We start from the raw sequence: 19,815 nt of genomic DNA, 5'->3' as shown, positions 1-19,815 counted from the left end.
AATCAGGCAGCACGCTGCAAGTGGATATTGAGATTACTGAAGGAAATTGTACTACTGTGCATGAGACTGAACGTTCAATTTAGGGCGAGGCATGTGCCGGGTGTGCTGAACCAGACGGCTGATGCACTCTCTCGTTCCCACATGCAGGCCTTCAGGGGTTATCTACCTTCCGCGGACCTAGTGGCGGCACCATTCCCCGAAGCACTCTGGTTACTCGGTGCCCCGGATTACAGGACCTCGTGGGAGCAAGCCTAGCCCCCAGGACAAGGAAGGCATACGAAGGAGCGTTTCGTTCCTATTGTGCATTTTTGGGTCCAGCGGGAGGGGACAAATGGGGGCAGGAGGAGTATGTCCTAAAGTTTTTAGTAGCACTACACAGGGCAGGCCGATCAGCGGCAACAGCCAATAGGCACCGGGCCGCCATTGCATTCATGGCGCAGGTGCATGGCATCAAGGACCCCACATCGTCCTTTTTGGTGAGGAAGGCCCTGCGTGGTTGGCAACGCCTTGAGGGTCGTAGAGTAGACGAAAGGCGCCCGATTGGGTTAGAAAGGTTGTCCCTGCTGATGTCGGTACTCCCCGTGACATGTTCCTCCCAGTCCGAGGCAGTGCTGTTCCGGGCCGCTTTCGCATTAGCGTTCCATGAGGCTATGCGGGTGAGCGAGCTGGTTGCAAAAAATAAGAAGGATGTGGAGGGAGGTCTGTGTCGAGAACACATTTTGATCAAGGGTGATTCAATGGTGGTCACAATAGCCAGGTCCAAGACCGATCAGGGTGCTATGGGAGACAGTATTGTTGTCCAGCGCATGCGAGGGTCCCCCGGGTGCCCGGTGAAGTGCGTTGAGGAATATTTAGTGCAAAGGGCGGAAGCATGGGGGGGAAGCTGGCTGAGACACATCAACGCCACCCCACTAACAAGGTTTCAGTTTCAGCGGGTGCTAACAATGGCAATCGCAGCGGCGGGCTTGGACCCGTGCGATTTCGGGACCCATTCCTTTAGGATAGGGGCTGCTACAGAGGCTACAGCCAGGGGTCAGAGTGTTGAAGAGGTGAAACAATTGGGACGATGGTCCTCGAACTGTTATAAAAGGTATGTGCGGTTGTACATGTTGTGAAGCCAATGTCATGCACTCACGCTTCTTGTCTTCTGTTTGGTTTACAGTTTCGCGAGCATGCTATGCGGGGCGGACTGAGCAGTCGACCCGACACCTGGGGACCAGCGGTCAGAGACCACCGGCTGAGGAAAGAGTGGTGTGGGTCGTGGGACACTCATACGTGAGGCGGGCCGGGGACGTATTCAAATAGGTGACATGATTCACGCAGCTGGGGAATACGGGTACAGGGTGACCTTCCACGGAAGGGGCGGGCTCTGTATTGACCAGTTTCAATGTTTTGTCGAGGGACTGCTAGGGCGGACAAGGTCACCGCCGTCTGTAATCATAGTACACCTGGGAGGCAATGATTTGGTGACACTCGGTCGGCGAGTACTACTCGAGCGAGTTCTATCTACTGTTAGCTGGTTGGCGAGGAGGATCCCGGGGTGCACGATAGCATGGTCCCACATGATTCCCAGGAAAGTGTGGCAGGGGGGCCTCTCTGTATCAGCACTGAACCATTCAGTAAAGAAGGTCAATAACAAGCTTGGTAGGTGATTTCGCTCGGCGCAGTTGCACTGTATTCCACATGGATGTATTCGGGGGGAGCACATGTATCTCGAAGATGGGGTCCATTTGTCCCGGGAGGGGAATGTCTTACTCATAGGAGACTTCATAGCATGGTTAAAGGGTTTGTAAAAGCATGACCTTTAGTAGGAGTTGTGGGGGGCCCGGATAGCCGGTCAACTATCCGGCCTGTGGCGGTAAGGTCATGATCGGTGAGCAGTAATTTCAAGGTCCCTAGAGGGGGGGTGCCACCCATTATGGATGGGAGCGCCCGGGGGGAGGCGGCCATTGGCCCCTCACACGGGGAGGCTGCACCCACTAAGTATGGGGTCGCCTAAGGGAAGGCGGTCATAGGCCCCTTCCAGGGGAGGAGGCGGCTAGATGCCCCTCCTATGAATTTCCCGGGGCCAGGATATCCGCGACGGCGGATGTGATAAAAATTGTGGGGTGGGAGGGGGGTCCACGCTAACTTCTAGACACCTCACACGAGTCCTCGGACGACCATTAAGATGGCGTTGAGTTAAATAGGGGGCCCCCGCAAAGACAAGGGAAATTGGAGTTGGCACAGAGGTACAGTCCTCTGTGCGCCCGCCCCTCACACCGTGAGGGGGGAGTTCTGGTAGTAGGGATCTGACACCGGTTGCGACCTTGCCGTTGGCCCGTAATGCTAGGATGTACAATTTTTAGAAAGTATGCATTTGCAGGATGTTTAGACTCGGCTAGGAAAACCTTTGTATTAGAGATTTGTTAAGGTTAGCCAATGAACGTGTCTGCATCGTAATGTAATAAATGAAAATTGTACATGATATGAAACTGTTATTTTAATGTTTTAATTTTGTTTCATATTTTAATAAATACGGCCGGGAGGGTAACTCCCTCCCGCCTTCCAAAAGTTCAGAACTGCGTCCGTCTTCCCATCCTTGTGGATTGTGTTGGGAGGGGGTGACAGGCATCCCGGCCATATGGAAAGGGGCGACCACTCGGTCCCCCCGAACGTATGGTAGGGGGCCCGGATCCCCCCGGGAAGCCATTTTGGGCGGGGGGCGTGTCTCGGCTGGTATGCCCGAAGCGGCGTAGCCGGGGCGCGCCTTTTCCCGCCCAAGAAAGGTTTGTCCTAGACACATACACCGTTGGCCACGCCCCGTAGGCATACCGGAGGAGGGTACACACCCTCCCGAAGAGGAATAAAAGGAGCAGCAATCCGAAGAAGCATCCTCTTGTTCCTGTGCTTGGAAGCTGCACCCTCTCGTTGCACGTGAGCCCTCGACGGACCAAGGAGCAATTTTTTACCCACCCCCCAGCCCCTTATGGCAACATTAGTACTGCAATGAAATTGATTTGCTTTGATAATGTCTTTTCTCTCCTGGTTTAGTGGTTAATAAAAATGTCAATGTTGGTATTGCAATAAAATGATTTGCTTCATAACATTTTCTTCCTTAGTGGAGCGGATTATAACAGTCTAGTAAAGGATGTGTAGAATGTTTAAATAATAGGATTAATATTGCAATGTAAAGTTGATTTTCTTTCTTAAATAGGTAAATAAAACGTCGTATTTATTTTTTGGCGGGCGGTAAGGTCATGATCGGTGAGCAGTAATTTCAAGGTCCCTAGAGGGGGGGCGCCACCCATTATGGATGGGAGCGCCCGGGGGGAGGCGGCCATTGGCCCCTCACACGGGGAGGCGGCACCCACTAAGTATGGGGTCGCCTAAGGGAAGGCGGTCATAGGCCCTTTCCAGGGGAGGAGGCGGCTAGATGCCCCTCCTACGAATTTCCCGGGGCCAGGATATCCGCGACGGCGGATGTGATAAACAGTGTGGGGTGGGAGGGGGGTCCACGCTACCTTCTAGACACCTCACACGAGTCCTCGGACGACCATTAAGATGGCGTCGAGTTAAATAGGGGCCCCCGCAAAGACAAGGGAAATTGGAGTTGGCACAGAGGTACAGTCCGCTGTGCGCCCGCCCCTCACACCGTGAGGGGGGAGTTCTGGTAGTAGGGATCTGACACCGGTTGAGACCTTGCCGTTGGCCCGTAATGCTAGGATGTACAATTTTTAGAAAGTATGCATTTGCAGGATGTTTAGACTCGGCTAGGAAAACCTTTGTATTAGAGATTTGTTAAGGTTAGCCAATGAACGTGTATGCATCGTAATGTAATAAATGAAAATTGTACATGATATGAAACTGTTATTTTAATGTTTTAATTTTGTTTCATATTTTAATAAATACGGCCGGGAGGGTAACTCCCTCCCGCCTTCCAAAAGTTCAGAACTGCGTCCGTCTTCCCATCCTTGGGGATTGTGTTGGGATGGGGTCACAGACATCCCGGCCATAAGACCAAGGGCATCATTTCCAACCATTGCTGTGGCCCAATGCATATTATAGCCATTACCTCATCCCAATAATGTTTAATGATTTCTAGTGACGAGCCTAAAACTGAGCCAAGAGAAAGTCCCCGAACTTCATTTGATTCTTTTTATTTGTATTAAGTCATTGGTATTCACTGCTCAGTTCTATATTCTCATGATTACTGAACCTCTTTCTTCCAATTAATTCCTTTCCTTTCATTCATTCATTCACATCAAATGTATAGCTTACTAAAATTTCTCCTCACAACCTTTGCCTTCAGAAACTAAGCATATTAAGCAAAATCTTCGTCCATAGGTTAAGGCCCGAGTCCCTTCGCTTATTGTCAAGCTCTACTAAATAATTAATTGGTAGCAAAATAAAATCAACAAATAAATCTGTTTTTGTGGAATCATAATATCTCATTGATATAATTATAATTATGAACACAACATAATACTGCATTCCTCCTTCTACAAAAAACAATTCAGCCCATGACGATGGAAGCTAGAGTGAGGTAAGGGTTCTACATCAGTGTTCTCATAGGGTTACTACAAAATCCTTACCTACAGCAGTGAAGGAAGTATCTGGAAAAGAAACGAAAAGAGAGTTTAATTTAATCTATGTTTAACAGATATTGCTTATTTTTCCAGTAAATTACCATGTTTTGGTTATTCATCAATCTAGTGCATCTAGTAGCAGTAAATCAACTACAATCCAGTGGCAACACCCAATACAACTATATTCATGCCATTGCAGTGAAAGGAAATGTGGCCCTATAATACATGTTATTTAGTGCACCTGTACCAATAAACACACATTCACGCATTTATTGCTAGAGTGCGAAGTTAAATTTGCTATTTAATACCACAGTTGAAGGAGCACGACACGTTTACTTTCTCACACCTTGCATATTTTAGTTTCTTTACAGATTGAAACAATTCTCCTAATAATCAATGTCTCTTCAATATAATGTTATCATACTGCCCCAATTTAATTCCGTGCATCCTGGTTTTGGTTAAATATCTGTTTTTAAAGCAAACAAACATGCCAAAATGTCATGGCATAAAGCATATATGCAATTGTGGGAAATATGTCTAGATCAGTTGCTGGTTCCTCATTACTAGAATGCAACATCACTTACAATTGCGGTGGTGAGCCCATTCCCCCCCCACCCCCCATCCCCCCCTCTAGTTTCAGGCAGTTCTCCCAAGTACCTTTATCCCCTTTAGGCACTACCCTTTTAACCACTGAAGGGAAATAATGCTACTAATACATCCTGTTCCAGCACACAAATCATTTCTAACCCCCAAAATAGCATAAATAATGGGATGAGGAATGTGGAACTGGAGAATATAAGATTACCAGTAAGTAATTTTGACATTACCTTCCTCATCAACATTCCTTGTTCCATTTCTTACAACTGCAGGAAATCAATAAAGTTCTAAAAAAAGCAGCTCATGCCAAAACTCATGCTTCACAGATGTTTAATTTAAAATACATGAATCTCTCACACCCTACCTACTATGGTACAATCTTTCAAACCAATAGTTTTGTGCTAAAATTGAATTCTGAACATTGTGCCAAATTCAAACAGTTTTCTTTAAAGGTAAATTGTGATGCCCAGGTAGCTGTACAAATAACCTGGACAGAAACACCCCCCACAAACACACTCTGCCCATGAGTCTGCCATCCCTCATCCAGAACGAGTTTGAATAGACACTGGTAACTTCTAGCCACCACTTGATTAGGAAATTGAAACAACTTAATTGATCCAGCAATGCAAAGTAGAGATGTAGTATTTGTTTTCAAAATCTTCCTGGCCATAATTTACAAACAAATAAAATCAAATTTCTTAAAATGAGCTGATGTAGCCAAATAATAGCAGATCTGACCACATCAAGTAGACCAACTTGATTAAATTCAGAATCTGAAACCAGGGGCGTGGCTTGGCGCCCGAGAGTATGGCGGCACTCAGGTAGAGTTCTCCGGTGGGCTGGGCGGACATCGCGGTTCTTGAACTTATACGGCCATGCAGGAGACAAATTTGGACATGGGACGCACATGAGCATGCTCCAACACCATCTGCGACCTTGCTAATAAATCTCACGGAGCCTTTTTCAACAAAGTCTGGTCGCTGCTCCATTTCCATCGCCGCGCCAATTTGTTTTTGTTTGCGCGGCAGCGCATTTCTTCTTCTCCTCGTAAATTCGGCAGTGAAGGTGCTTCCATTTTATAATCTACTCGTTTACTGTCTGCATTTATTCAAAGGATGGGTCCTCTTGGCAATGATATTTGTTGAAAAACTTCGAACTGTCTGCTGCTTCCTGAGGTACTTATTCTGCATTGTGAATGGCAGCCATTTCGCATATGTCGACTGTTATGACAGCGTGCTCTCCTTTTGCTTCAGTTTTAGTTCCAACATTTTAATTCCTGTCTTTTTCTGCCTCAATGTGTCCAGAAATAAGGAATATATGTCTTTTACAATGGAGGTTCATTACACTATGATGCTTACCAGCTATTGAGTCCTCCTCTAACGCATTTTTCTCTTCAACCATTGCATCACAGTTTTTTATATTGTACAGCCTTGACTTTTTCGCTTCTTCATTTGGAGGACATTCTACACTGCCTTATTATTTGTTTTTGCTCTAATAAGTACTCACATTCTCCTCTACGCACACAGCGACCGCATTTGCATGTTGCTGGTTTGAATTTCTTCTCCTTGGCAGTTCATTCACGCATAACCTCTGTCTCATGATGCTGTGCCTTCTATATATATGGTCACCAGGAAATGCTATGTGTGTGATTTATGGGCAGACTAAAAACAACACATTCCACCTCTTGCAAACCAAAACACGTGTTCGTTAAGAATTCAAGGATTTTCTCTGAATTTCCCAGATTTGAAGATTCCCAGCCATCTTCTTCTCAGAGCCTAGAGATTACAATGGATCCCTCTTCTGGTGTCTCAGGGAAATCTAACACCAAACGGCTAAAAAACGGCTAAAAAAGGATCCTCCCTCACCACCCAAGTAAACCTCGCCAGTCTCTATGGAGCTCTTGTTGGAGGAAATCAGAGCTCTCAGACCCTTCATGGAAGAAACCAACGCCAAACTGCAAACTTTAACGGATAACTGGTCTCAATTGGAAACAAGGGTCTCCTCAGTGGAACAAAGTGTCTCTTCTCTACAAGAAACATGTGTCAATGTATCTCATCTGCATTGCCAAGGCTTCTTGCTCCAAAGGCAAGTGGCGGACCTTGAGAATCATAATAGACGGAACAATATCTGCATTAATGGCCTAGGAGAGGGCATTGAAGGATCTGACCCTCTTACCTTCTTCAAGTCATTTATTCCTAAATTGTTACCCTTGCCTGAAGGCACGATGCTCAACATCCAACATCCAACGCGCACAAGGCCGACCTCCTTTCCAATCCTCAACTTCACAACGTTCAAGAGGAGTCATCTTATACTTCTTAGAATATACGGACTTACTGAAAGTGTTGTCAGCGGTTAAAGCCTCTCCACAAATCACTTGGTCGGGCACCTCTCTGTTCTTTGCACAAGACTATGCCAAGGCCACTACAAACCGACATAAGGCATTTCTAAGCATGGGAGCTGATTTGGGGTCAATAGGGGCTCGATATGGTCTTTTCCACCCGTGTCTCTTCAAAGTTACTTAGAACAATAGAACAATGACATATGAGGATTCTACACGTCTTCAAAGTTTCATAAATTCTCTTCAAACAAATACTATGGACTCTTCGGGACCCTCCTCTTCATTCACCACTTGAGAATGTATTATTCTTTGAATGGTTGTTTCAAGCTTTGTTCTTTTCCCGAATGGTTCTTATTCCATGTTCTGAAGCCTTCAGTTTCTCATTTAGTTGCCAAACTTATTGTTATTACTAATTTAAATATTTTTTCGCATTTAGGTTTATTGTTCATGTTGGTTAACTTTGTTACTGTCCTTCTCATCATTAATGTTTTTTGTCTTTACAGATTTCATATCCTTGTTTTCGTTACGTCCTCCCAGCTCCCTGTTTGTCTGATCCTGGGCTTGACGCCTGCTCCATGTGGTTCCATCCCCCTCCTTGTGTTTTCCGGATTGTGTTTCCTTGATTTTCCCTTTTGTAGGTATGTTTTCCTTCTGTTTGCTTAACATGTTTGCCTTCCTACATGTTGTCCTATTTTCCCCTCCTTTATTCTTGTTTCCAAATATTCTCCTACTTCCCTTTGTATCTTAGTTTTTTCTTCTATTTTTGGATGTTGGTTTCTTCTTGCCTTCCTATGATCTTTTTCACTTTGATATCTTTGTTGGTCACTTTATTCATCTTTATTATATTTTCCATTTATCATTATTTGTTGGTTGATTTGGGCTTTCATTTCTTCTTTCTTTTTCACTTTTCTGGACCGATGTGTATCTAATATTATATGTCATTAAGAGTCATTACTTGGAACGTTAAGGGTTTAAATTCCCCCATTAAGAGGCAAAGAATTCTATCTCATTTAGCCAAACTAAATGTTGATTTTGCATTTCTACAAGAAACTCACCTTTCAGACTCAGAATCTCCAAAATTGAAGAGAGGTTGGGTAGGTGAGGTTTTTTATTCTCCAGGTGATGGCAAACATAATGGTGTGATGTTATTATGTCGCAAATCCCTCACATACTCTGCTTTCTCAGGAGTCGGATGCAAATGGCAGATAGTTCAACGTTAAATTATCTCTCAGAGGTGTTCCAATCTCTTTTCTGAATGTGTACGCCCCTACATGTGGTGAACCCTCTTTTTGGCCTATATTTGCTAAACATCTCATCCGCTTAATGGACAATAATTTTATACTAGCAGGAGACTGCAATCAAATTTTTGATCCTTTTATTGATAGGATATCTAAAGTCACTTTTATTCCTAACAAACCTCACAAATCCTTTGTTCAGGCGGTTGAGCACCATAAACTTATTGATGCCTGGCGCTTTTAAAACCTGACCACTAGAGAATTTACCTTTTAATCTCCTTCCCACCAATCTCAGTCAAGGATTGAAAATATTTTTGTCTCTCATAATATTGTGCAGACTCTTACTAATGCAGAGATTCGCCCCATTCTACTATCAGATCACGCTCCTGTCTCAATAAGTATTGACATTTTACCTAAAGTTGAAGGCCTCAAAAGATGGCGTTTTAACAACGCTCTTCTCTTAGATCCAAAGTTTACCGCCTCCCTTATCAGTTTCTTTGATGAGTTCTTTGAGATAAATCAAACTCATTCCATCCCCTCCACCAACCTTTGGGATGCTTTTAAGGCTGCAGCAAGGGATTTTATAATTGGCTTTGTTGCAAAAAAAATGAAAAGTTGCACGCAAATTCACTGGGGACCTCCTTAGGAAGATTAAGAAATTGGAGCGCTCCTATTATACTTCGCATTCTAATGATTGTCTAACAGCCCTTATTGACGCCAAGATGCAATTTAACAAAAAATCTACAGAAGAGGCTTCTTTGTTTTTGTTAAAATCTAGTATGAAATTTTATGGGGGTACAAATAAAGCGGGGAAAATCTTAGCTAATTATTTAAAAGTCAAACATAATAAGCTAAATATTGAATCTGTTTTTGATGCAAATATTTTGAATGAATTCTCTCCCTTCTATAAAACGTTACACACCTCTTAAACCCAACCCACTACTCAATCCCTATCGTATTCTTTCTCTAGCATTCATAAACCTCAACATTTTTCACCCAATCTTTCTTCTTTAGAACTAGACTTAACACAGCATGAGTTATTTAAAGCCCTTCAACATCTTCAAAAAGACAAAGCACCAGGACCAGACGGTTACACGGTCGAATTTTACCTCCATTTTTCAAAACTTGTATTGCCCAAGTTGTACTCCCTTATTGACTCTTTCATTACATTAGGCAGTTCATCTGGCTCCTTCTCTGAAGCACACATATGCCTTATACTCAAAGAAGGAAAAGACCCCAAGCATTGCAAAAATTAAAGGCCTATTTCTTTGGTCAACATAGATTACAAAATGTTTGCTAAAGCATTAGCGATACGATTGGACTCCTGCAATTGCACTGGACACTGAAAAAGCGTTTGATAGAGTTGAATGGACTGATTTGTATTATACCCTCTAATGGTTTGGTTTTGGTCCTAAATGTATTTCTTTAATTTCCCTCCTCTACTCCAATCCTCGTGCGGCGGTTTATGCCAACGGTTTAGTGTCTCCTTTTTTTGATTTGGGTAGAGGAGTACGGCAAGGATGTCCTTTATCCCCCTTTCTTTTTAACCTGGCCTTGGAACCTTTTCTCACCAAATTACGTCAGAATCCCAATATTCATGGTTTTCATTTATTACATTCTCACGTTAAACTTGCAGCATACGCTGATGACATTTTACTCTTCCTGTCTAAGCCGAGTTATTCAATACCTGCCTTTCTAGCAGAAGTGAGTGAGTACTCCAAAATTTCTGGATACAAACTGAACAATGATAACTGAGATCCTACCTTTAACAAAATACACTTTTAAATCAGATTTTGACGCCTCTAATTTCACCTGGAGTCCTACTCCCATTAAATATTTAGGTTTGCATGTCACCTCCTCAATTTCAGATACTGTATCACTTTGTATGAACAAATGCATTCAGAAGATTTCAGACTTGACTACCAGATGGCACCCTCTTTATTTATCTTGGTGGGGCCGCCTTGACACCATAAAGATGATGCTATCTTCTATATTTATATATACTATTTATAATATCCCGGTTCCTATCCCCACTAAATTTTTTAAGAGGATTAACTCCACTCTTTTCTCCTTCTTATGGAAGCACAAAAGCCTCGAATGTCCCTTCTTCGATTAATTTGTCCCAAATCTGATGGTGGAGTTAACTTCCCAGATTTTCCGGCATATCAGAAAGCATTTCTCTTACGTCAAGCCTCCTTTTGGTTACGAGATCCCACAGATGACCGCCCTTTATGGACGACAATTGAACGTTCATTCCTGTCCCCTTTTTCGTTTGCTGAATATCTTTCCTTTTCAAGCAAGCCACAAGCATTATCTACTCCCATAATCAAATTCACTTCCAACTTACTTCTATCTTCTTCCCCTCCTCCTCCTAGGACTGTTGACGACTTTCTCCAATCCACCATTTGGCACAACAAAAATGTACTCATTAAGAACAAACCATTTTATTGGAAGACTTGGCATTGGAAGGGTTTAATTTGGATACATCAGCTATTCTCACAGTCGAATTTCATACCTTTCTCATCACTCAGTCAGTTATTTGGCTTACCTTTATCATTTATTCATAAATATATTTTGCTTAAAGAAGCAGTGATGGCTATCTATACCCAGTTGTCTACTGCACACACCTCTTCCTCCACTCTTATATCTGCCTCACAACTTCATAACTTCCTAAAGACCACACCCAAGGCTTCCAACATATACAGATATCCCCATAGTACTAATACAGTACGGCCGAAATCTAAAGTAGAAGAGTTGTGGGAATGGGACTTTGATACATCCTGGCCAGTATCCTTGTGGAATAATATATGGGTCAAAATTTGTAAATCATCCAGAGCAGCTAGTATAACACAGACATTGTTTTTCCTGTATAACAGACTTCTCTTTACACTGCATGACTTACATAAGACATTTGCTACAATACCAGATGTTTGTTGGACTTGTTCCTCCCCAAATGCAGACTTGCTTCACATGTTATTCGCTTGTCCTATTGTACAAAACTTTTGGAAACCGGTTTGGTCCCAACTCACCTTGTTCTTTTGAACTAAAATTTCTTTCTCTTTCACTCATATTTTTCTAGGAAGTCTTTCTTCTTGTTGGGAAAATGTTACGCTTAATGTTAAAATCATAGATTTGTTACTAGCAGTTGCGTTTCAGCAAATCACAGCCAATTGGAAAGACTTTTCAGGAATTTCTTTTAGAGCATGGTGGTATAGTGTTTGCCATAACCATACATTAGATAACTACTTTGTATATCCTATCCACATGACAGCGAAACGCCTGGATTTACGGTCACCTGTTGCGATGTATCTTGATGTTTGTGCTAAACGTACTTTTCGGCTGCAGCCTCCTCAACAGGAAGTCTCAAAACCTCCTTGAACCCCCTAAACGTTCTTCATACCTTCATTATTTTTTTTTTATGATTGTGATTTATCATTGTACCCGTTTAACTTTTAAGCCCAATTCATACAGTATTATAGTAGTAATTTCTTGACTGATTTTTCATGTACGAGATGTATTAATGCTTTGTATTTTGCACTGACACCCTTATTTCTCTCAATAAACCTTCTTTGAAACAGAATCTGAAACCAAGACAGGAAGACTTCTTTTTTGTGATCTGTGGAATTAACTTTTGGAACAAACTGAAGAAGCAACTTTAAACTAAAATGGTCCTCAAGAATACGGAGGTAAGGTGGATTACATACTAAGGTAGTTAACTCCAATAATTTCTGGTGTGAGAATAGCCACCAAAAACACAGTCTTTAGAGGCAAACAATTTAAGAGGAACACCCTCTAAAGGCTCAAATTGATCTTTCTTTAAAGCCTTAAAGATCAAAGGAAAATTCCTGATCGGAAACAAATTCCTTATTCCAGGTTCTTGGACCTTATTCTAAACCTTTGAAACCCTTTAAAAGCCTTGACACCCTATTGTCAAGCTCTGAAAGTGAACTGGAAGGGGAACAAAAATGCTCCTGCACCAACCCACTGCAGCCTCAAAGAAAAAAAGTGGCCAACCTATGTGAAAGACATTCGGCCAACACTACCAAATGTTTTCTGAAGGATATAGGACAGGAAAGAGATTGTCACACTATAAAAATGAAGCCAATATGATTGGATACCAACAGACACACGGGCACTCTCCAGTTTTTAGGGGTGAATCGAAATTGAATGTCCAAATGGGTGCTACAAGGAAAGAGGTGTGGATCCAACACCCACTATGTTCCACCGAGGTAGAAACTATAACAAATCAAAGTCTCTCCGAGCACCCAAAATTATATTAATTCAAATCCTGTTAAAGTTCAATTAGGTGATTTCAATACAATCAATTGGCAAGTGTAACTGTCCAAATCCGTAATTCACAAATGCAAATCCTTGGGTTCAGAGTTAATCTGTCTTTATTTTAAGTTTTCTTCATACATCATGGATTATCTGTACATCAGCCAACACGTTTTTCGTCGTGTCGCTATCTAACACTCAGGGCTATAAGTATTAGATCTGGCTCCCAATTGTTATCCTTTCAGTATCGATCCTCAATTCAATTCTATATCCGGTTCAACTATCCTCAACAAAATCCGCTCCCTCCGTTTATATGAGATTTCAGGTGCAGAAGTGAACTTTCTGCGTTTCAATTCCCTCTAGCTTTTAAATTCCCAGTTTTAACACAATCCACAGTATCGGATTTTCGTTCTTTTATCTCATAGCATATCAGCTCCAATCTCACAATACATTGCTCCGACTATCGTTTGGCGTTGAACTTTAACAGGATTTGAATTAATATAATTTTGAGTGCTCGGAGAGACTTTGATTTATAAAAATGAAGCCCAATGATTATGTATAACTTGTGTAGGTTCCCTGCTTAAAGCTTATATAAAGCTAGTGGCTGAAAGAAATATCCAACTTCCTAAGCTGTATTCTTTCAGCCTCCAAGCAGCTAACTTCAACTGTTAATGAGATAACATGAGTAACAGGGTGGAAGAGACCATGGATATGGCTGCAGTGGAAGAAACCATACCAGATCCAACACCATTTCCAATAGAAAAGGAAACAAATGTCTTCTTGGCTAATGGAAACGTGCTAGAAATATATCTGGCTCCTCTAAATCATATCAATCAGATGAGGAATTAGAGGAATGGCAGGAAATGTGTACATATAACATAGAAATCTGTAGAAATTCTTTTGCAGTAACTTGGCCCGATTGAAGAAGATCTAAAAGTGTCAGACCACGCTTGAACTTCCTTTCCGGAGGAAGACACACTACTCCCATGTCGGCTTGAAACCATGTGATGGCACAAGTGAAAAGAAAATCAAACTTTCCCAGGGCCAACAGTCAATACCACTTCTTGTGCCTCCTTGAGGATTCAATAAGCGGTCGTAGAGGTAGGATTAAACTTCAACGTTCTTGTGCAGAATCGCAAATATTGGTGAACCAATGAACCCCTGATCTTGTCATAGTCCGAGGTTGTGATTATTTCTTTGCCCCTGAGAAGCTATAGAGCCATTTCCTGGCTGCCTGGGCTATAAAGGGTTACAAAATAGCTCATACTTCCTGCTTTTAAAGCGGTCATGTCTTCTTGTCTGTGTTATGGAATTTAAAAGACTAAGTGTGCTTTCTACTATTAAAAGATTTTTACCCTTATGGCCCCCAGAATTGTTAATGTCTTTGCCAAACTCAAGTTGATTCAGTTAAACTACTTACACGCTGCGTACCTCACCCCCCAGTGCCTGCAGCGAGCGGGTCTGCGCCCAGATGCGTTGTGCGCACGATGCAAGCATGCCCTGACCGACCTCCTCCACATGGTTTGATAATGCCCCCGCTTGGGGCAGTTTTGGGGTTACATTGAGGGAGAGTTAACGGAGGTACTAGGCTGGGATGTTCCTCATGACCCACGCCACTCCTTGCTGGGGATCACCGACGGGCTGGACGGGTCCAGGACTGATAAGTTGTTTTACAACACAGCTATGATGGTGGCCAATCAGGACATTGCGGCGGCCTGGATAAGCCCTGATCCTCCTACCCTGGAGAGGTGGTGAAGAGACTGGTGTGCGACCCAAGAGAAAGCCATGTATACAGCAAAGGGGCATGCCAAGAAATACCGCAGAGTGTGAGGGAAGTGGCTGGGGGCTGTGGAGGGTCCCGATTGACCGGATTCCAGTTTTTGCTAGGGGTTTTTTAAGGGGATCGTGATTGGGGGTACAGCGACAATGTGAATGAACTTATATCTGTGATTACCGTGCTCTGACTGCTTTGTTTATCCAGGTTTTTAAAATCAATAAAATTTGCTTATCAAAAAAAGATTTTTCAATTACATTCTCAAGCTTATCTCCGAAAACCATATTAACAGAAAATTGTATTTTCAGTAATTATGACGTTTGAGCAGAGTTCCTATTCCAACTTCATTAATATAGTTGACCCTTTGCTGCTACCAAGTCACTGGCTGCCATTGCAGAGGCTTTCAGACTATCAAAGGTAATATCTGACCGATATTTAGCCTGAGATTTCTTCACCACCAAATTTGACAGACATCCCATCTCTCCCAAAAAGTCTTAGGTAAAGACTGAAAGTTCTTTTCCAAAGATTAAGAGGCATAGACAGTAGATTCCTGATCTTGTGGCAAGATTTAAACCTGAATTGGCTCTCTTCAGGCACCCTCTCCTATAGAACCCGGGGACCACAAACCCGCCTCTGTGACACCATCACAAATTTAATCGCCCCACCAGCCATCGAATCCAAGCAATACATCTTCCTTGGGGACCTCAACTTCCACCTGGAAGACTCCACTGACACAAACTCTGCCAACCCCCTAGAATGAATGGAAAACATCAGCCTTACCCAGCTGGTCACAGACCCCACACACAGAGTACGACACACACTAGACTATCTTCACTTACAGCAAAAGAGTCAAATACAGCCACACCACAGAATTCACCTGGACTCAACACTCCATCATCAACTTAACCATCACAGGACCACCTTGCACCGCCCCTAACCCTCCAAGCACCTCCTCTCACAGCTGTTGCAAAGCTTCCCAGAACCAGTGGATGGACATCCTCAACACCCAGCCTGAAGCCGCAGCCAACCTGAAACAGGCAGTTGTGAACTTCAACATCTGGATCACGAACGCCGACCAAGTAGCCACCACCTAACCAGCCAAAACTTTCAGATCTACTAAACAAGCCAGCTGGTACAATTCAGAACTCAGCACAATGAAACGCTAGAAACAATGCATACCGAGCCACCTTCAAGTCAGCCCTCAACAAATTCCACTAACTACTAAAAAGACGCTAGAAAAGACACCCTTCCAGACCACATCGAGGCTAGCGCCAACCACACCAAGGAACACTTCAACATTGTCAGAGAGTTCTCCTTCCCAGCAGCCACTGAGAACACGATCCCTCCCTCATAGGAACTCTGCAACGCTACAGCTAATCACTTCCACAACAAGATATCCACCATCTACAGGAAGTTCGACACCCAACTCACCAACCTCCTAAGCTACCCCACTCCTATGGAAGCCTCTCCAGACCAAAATCCCACAACATGGGAACAGCCCAGCACATCAGACACCACATCCATAACAAACTCCATCCACTCAGGAGCGCCCAAAAACCTGTCCCTCCATCACCTCTTCAACCTAAGAAGCGACAAGATCAGCCACCTACTCTCAACCATACTCAACGCATCCATCATGCAGCCACCTTTCCGGATACATGGAAACACAAAGAGGTTAGACCCTGATCCTTTAACCTCTCTGCAGTCTTTGATAATGTTTCACACCACACATGCATCAAACAACTGCACTAGATCAGAATTAGAAGAGACTCATTCAGATGGACAGAGTCATTGCTCACGGGACGCACGCAGAGAACCGGTCTCTCCCTATTTCACTTGGGAACCAAAAAGCCCCATCTGCAGGGTCCACCAAGGTTAATCACTCAGCTCCACCCTTTTCAACATCTACAGGACTTCGCCAGCCAACAATATAAGAACCCGCAACATCATATCCTATGCAGGCAATAGAAAGCTTCTCCTGTGGCTCTCAGCAGACCCCGTTACAACAAAGACCAACTTCCACAACTGCATGAAGATAGTCACAGGCTTAATGAAGGACAACTGCCTAAAGATCAAAATGTACAGGACTGAAGTTCTGATCTTTGGCAATAATATTTCCTTCAAGAAGTACCAGGCAGCCTAATTGTAAATGTACATGTATTTATATAGCGCAAATCGCCCACATCGCAGGCATCTATGCGCTTGCTTAGGGAACCCGTCCTGGTATTCCCCTGTGAGATACCCCGGCAGGGTATCCACAAGGTGAAAGCCAGGCATCCCGCCGCGAGGGGCCGTTGTGGAGATTAAGCAAGCTATTGCCCAGAGTCGCAGAGTGTGAACCCGTGAGTCGAGTAGGCACCGGAGCGAGAATTATCGAGTCCGTGGAATTATTGAGCCCAACCCCGTCGGGCGGGGAATTGAACCCTGGTCCGGGGCCGATCTCAGCTTCCGGGTCTGCCGCCTCTAACCCCTGAGCCACACTTCTCCGAATTGGTATGCAACAAAGGCAAACGAGATTCGGCATCCGCATGCCTAAAAAAACTTCACTGGCTACCAATGCGTCAGCGAGCCACCTTCAAAATACTTTGTCACGCGCACAAAGCACTCCACAAAACAGGTCCTACAATCCTGCAAGGTAAAATCGAATTCTATGTTCCAAACAGGAACCTAAGATCCAACAACTCAGCCCTGGCAAAACCTAAGCGCATTTTCAGGGCAAGGACAGGTGGACGATCTTTTTCACACCTAGCGGCCAAAAGATGGAACGAGTTACCCACGGATCTTAGACACACTACAAACCTCCTACAATTCCGGCAAAAACTAAAAACCCACCTCTTTCCAAAAAACTAACTCCCTTCGCATAAATCTCAATAGTCCCCCTTTTTCTTATAGCGCCGTGATATCCTATGGGATGAGTGTCGCGCTCTATAAATACCAGAAAGAAAAGAAAGAATGACAAATGGTAGCCCACTGAACTCCGACCCACTCCAACACTAAAAGACCATACGCACAACCTCAACATCATCATGGATAGAAAACTCACCATGAAACAACAGACCAACACAGTTCTCCATGGCCTGTTGCCACACTCTCCACATGGTCTGAAGAAATTTCAAATGGCTCCCCACAATCACCAGAAAAACAGTCACACAAGCCCTCATCATCAGTAATCTGGACTACTGCAATGCACTGTATACAGGAAGAACCATCGAACTTATGAGAAGGCTCCAGACGATACAGAACTCAGTGGCCAAATTGATCTTCAATCTGCCCAAACTGACCTATATCACCCAGTACCTGAGGAAACTCCACTGGCTCCCCATCCAGAAAAGATTCCAATTCAAATTACTAACACATGCCTACCAAGCCCTTCATTGCCAAGGACCACCATACATGAACCACCGCCTGAACTTCCACCAGCCATCCAAAACCTCCGCTCTGCCTCCCCCACCATGGCACAGACACCATGCATCCACCAAAGCCACAGTGGAAGACGCTCCTTCTCTCACCTCAACGCCAACTCCCGGAACACCCTCCCCCAAATATCACCCTTGCTGATACTTCAGGAACAAACTTAAGACCTGGCTCTTCAACCAAGCCCAGCAACCCAGTGCCTGGATACCCTCACAGGTGATAAGCCTCACTCTACAGATATAAATTGATTGAATTGATTGACTCTACTCTCGTGTCAACCAAATCTTTAATGCTAATATCCTCTAACAATACCTTAAACTTTCCAGGAAGATTAGATGCCAAGGGATCGATGGTCAACTTGTGTGGCAGATCAACATCACTCTTAGCCAAAGGATACAATCTAGCCATGATTCATGGCTCAGGTTTTTGTCAGATCTCTATTTTTTCCTCAAAAGCCACTGAACTGCCGCATTAATTGGAAGTTTGTGTACAATAGGCTAATTGACCTATCTAGAACTTGTAGAGGGATAATCATCATCCAAGCGCAATTGAAGATTCAAGAAAGTTTAAAATATCAGTTCTTTTAACTCTTTCTTCTGTATATACTTTACCATCCCTGGGACATCTGTATCAATATTTTCTGTGTCATAGCTTTTTATAAAGCTACAGGAAAAGAAATGTTTCAAACAACCAACATTTTCAAAAAGGGAAGATGTATGAATGCCTCTTACCGCATTACAGCCTTACCAGTGCACACCCTAAAATACAGCTCACTTTTCAGCGTGAAAACATACACATAAAATGCAGCGACCAATCTGTGATCCTCTGCGGATGCTGTAAATCCAAAGTAAGCAGTAACTATCCTCCAACTCCAAACAATCATTGGCAAAGCCAATAGGTCTGGCGGAGGCCACAGTCTTTTGAGTTTGGCAACACTTTTTGTCTTGGATTTTGTAAAACTTTATTTTTGAGAGTGCTGACCAATGGATGAAATCATTTATTATCCATGCAGGAAGGCAAACATCCCTACATGCAAACAGCGCATCATCCACACATTGTCAATGTTGTATTCATTCACTTGCCCATCCACAACAGTTCACACACACATTCACCCATAAAAGAAGCACTACTTCCAGTTATAATCCAGACACACTAGTGTTGCTGCTAGTCTGTGGGACTGCTTCTGTCCATGTGTGATTGGTAGTTTGTGAGTGATGTGAGTGCAGTCAGTGTTACACCGCTAGTGTTTGCATCACTGTAAAACTGCTATTAAGGGTTATGAGTGTCTCTAGTAGTTTCTGCCAATTGGTGTGTGAAGGGTGTGAGACTTCCGTCAACGTCAAACTGTTAATCTGAAGGATATGAGAGCATTGTTGTTAGTACAATATTCTTGCTCTGTGAGGGGTGTGAGAGAATTGTTGGTAGTGTGGGACTGTTACTGTGTGAGGGATGTATGCATTTTTATTAGTGTGGAACTGCTAGTCTGTGAGTGGTGTGTGAGTGCATTGGGTAGTATGCGACCGTTACTGTAAGGAGGGTGCAAGACTGGTGTCAGTGGCATAATGAAACTTGAGGGTGCCCCCCTGCAACATACAAGGAGGGCACCCCCTCTGG

General features: G+C 43.6%; 1 protein-coding gene across 2 annotated transcripts in view; it reads right to left on the bottom strand.

The window, feature by feature from the left end:
- The window catches only part of LOC147748172 (butyrophilin subfamily 2 member A2-like), a 154,928-nt gene that overhangs the window by 12,324 nt on the left and 122,789 nt on the right, over positions 1-19,815 (bottom strand). For both annotated transcript variants that reach the window (XM_086959079.1, XM_086959080.1), the window contains exon 15: positions 4,575-4,595. In XM_086959079.1, coding sequence (XP_086815205.1) covers positions 4,575-4,595 — 21 coding nt within the window. The remainder of the gene's footprint in view (positions 1-4,574; positions 4,596-19,815) is intronic.

This window comes from Lissotriton vulgaris, chromosome 1_1 (genome assembly GCF_964263255.1).
Source record: "Lissotriton vulgaris chromosome 1_1, aLisVul1.2, whole genome shotgun sequence".
NCBI lineage: Eukaryota > Metazoa > Chordata > Amphibia > Caudata > Salamandridae > Lissotriton > Lissotriton vulgaris.
The sequence above is the reverse complement of the archived record's forward strand: the minus strand, read 5'-3'. Positions and strand labels throughout refer to the sequence as shown.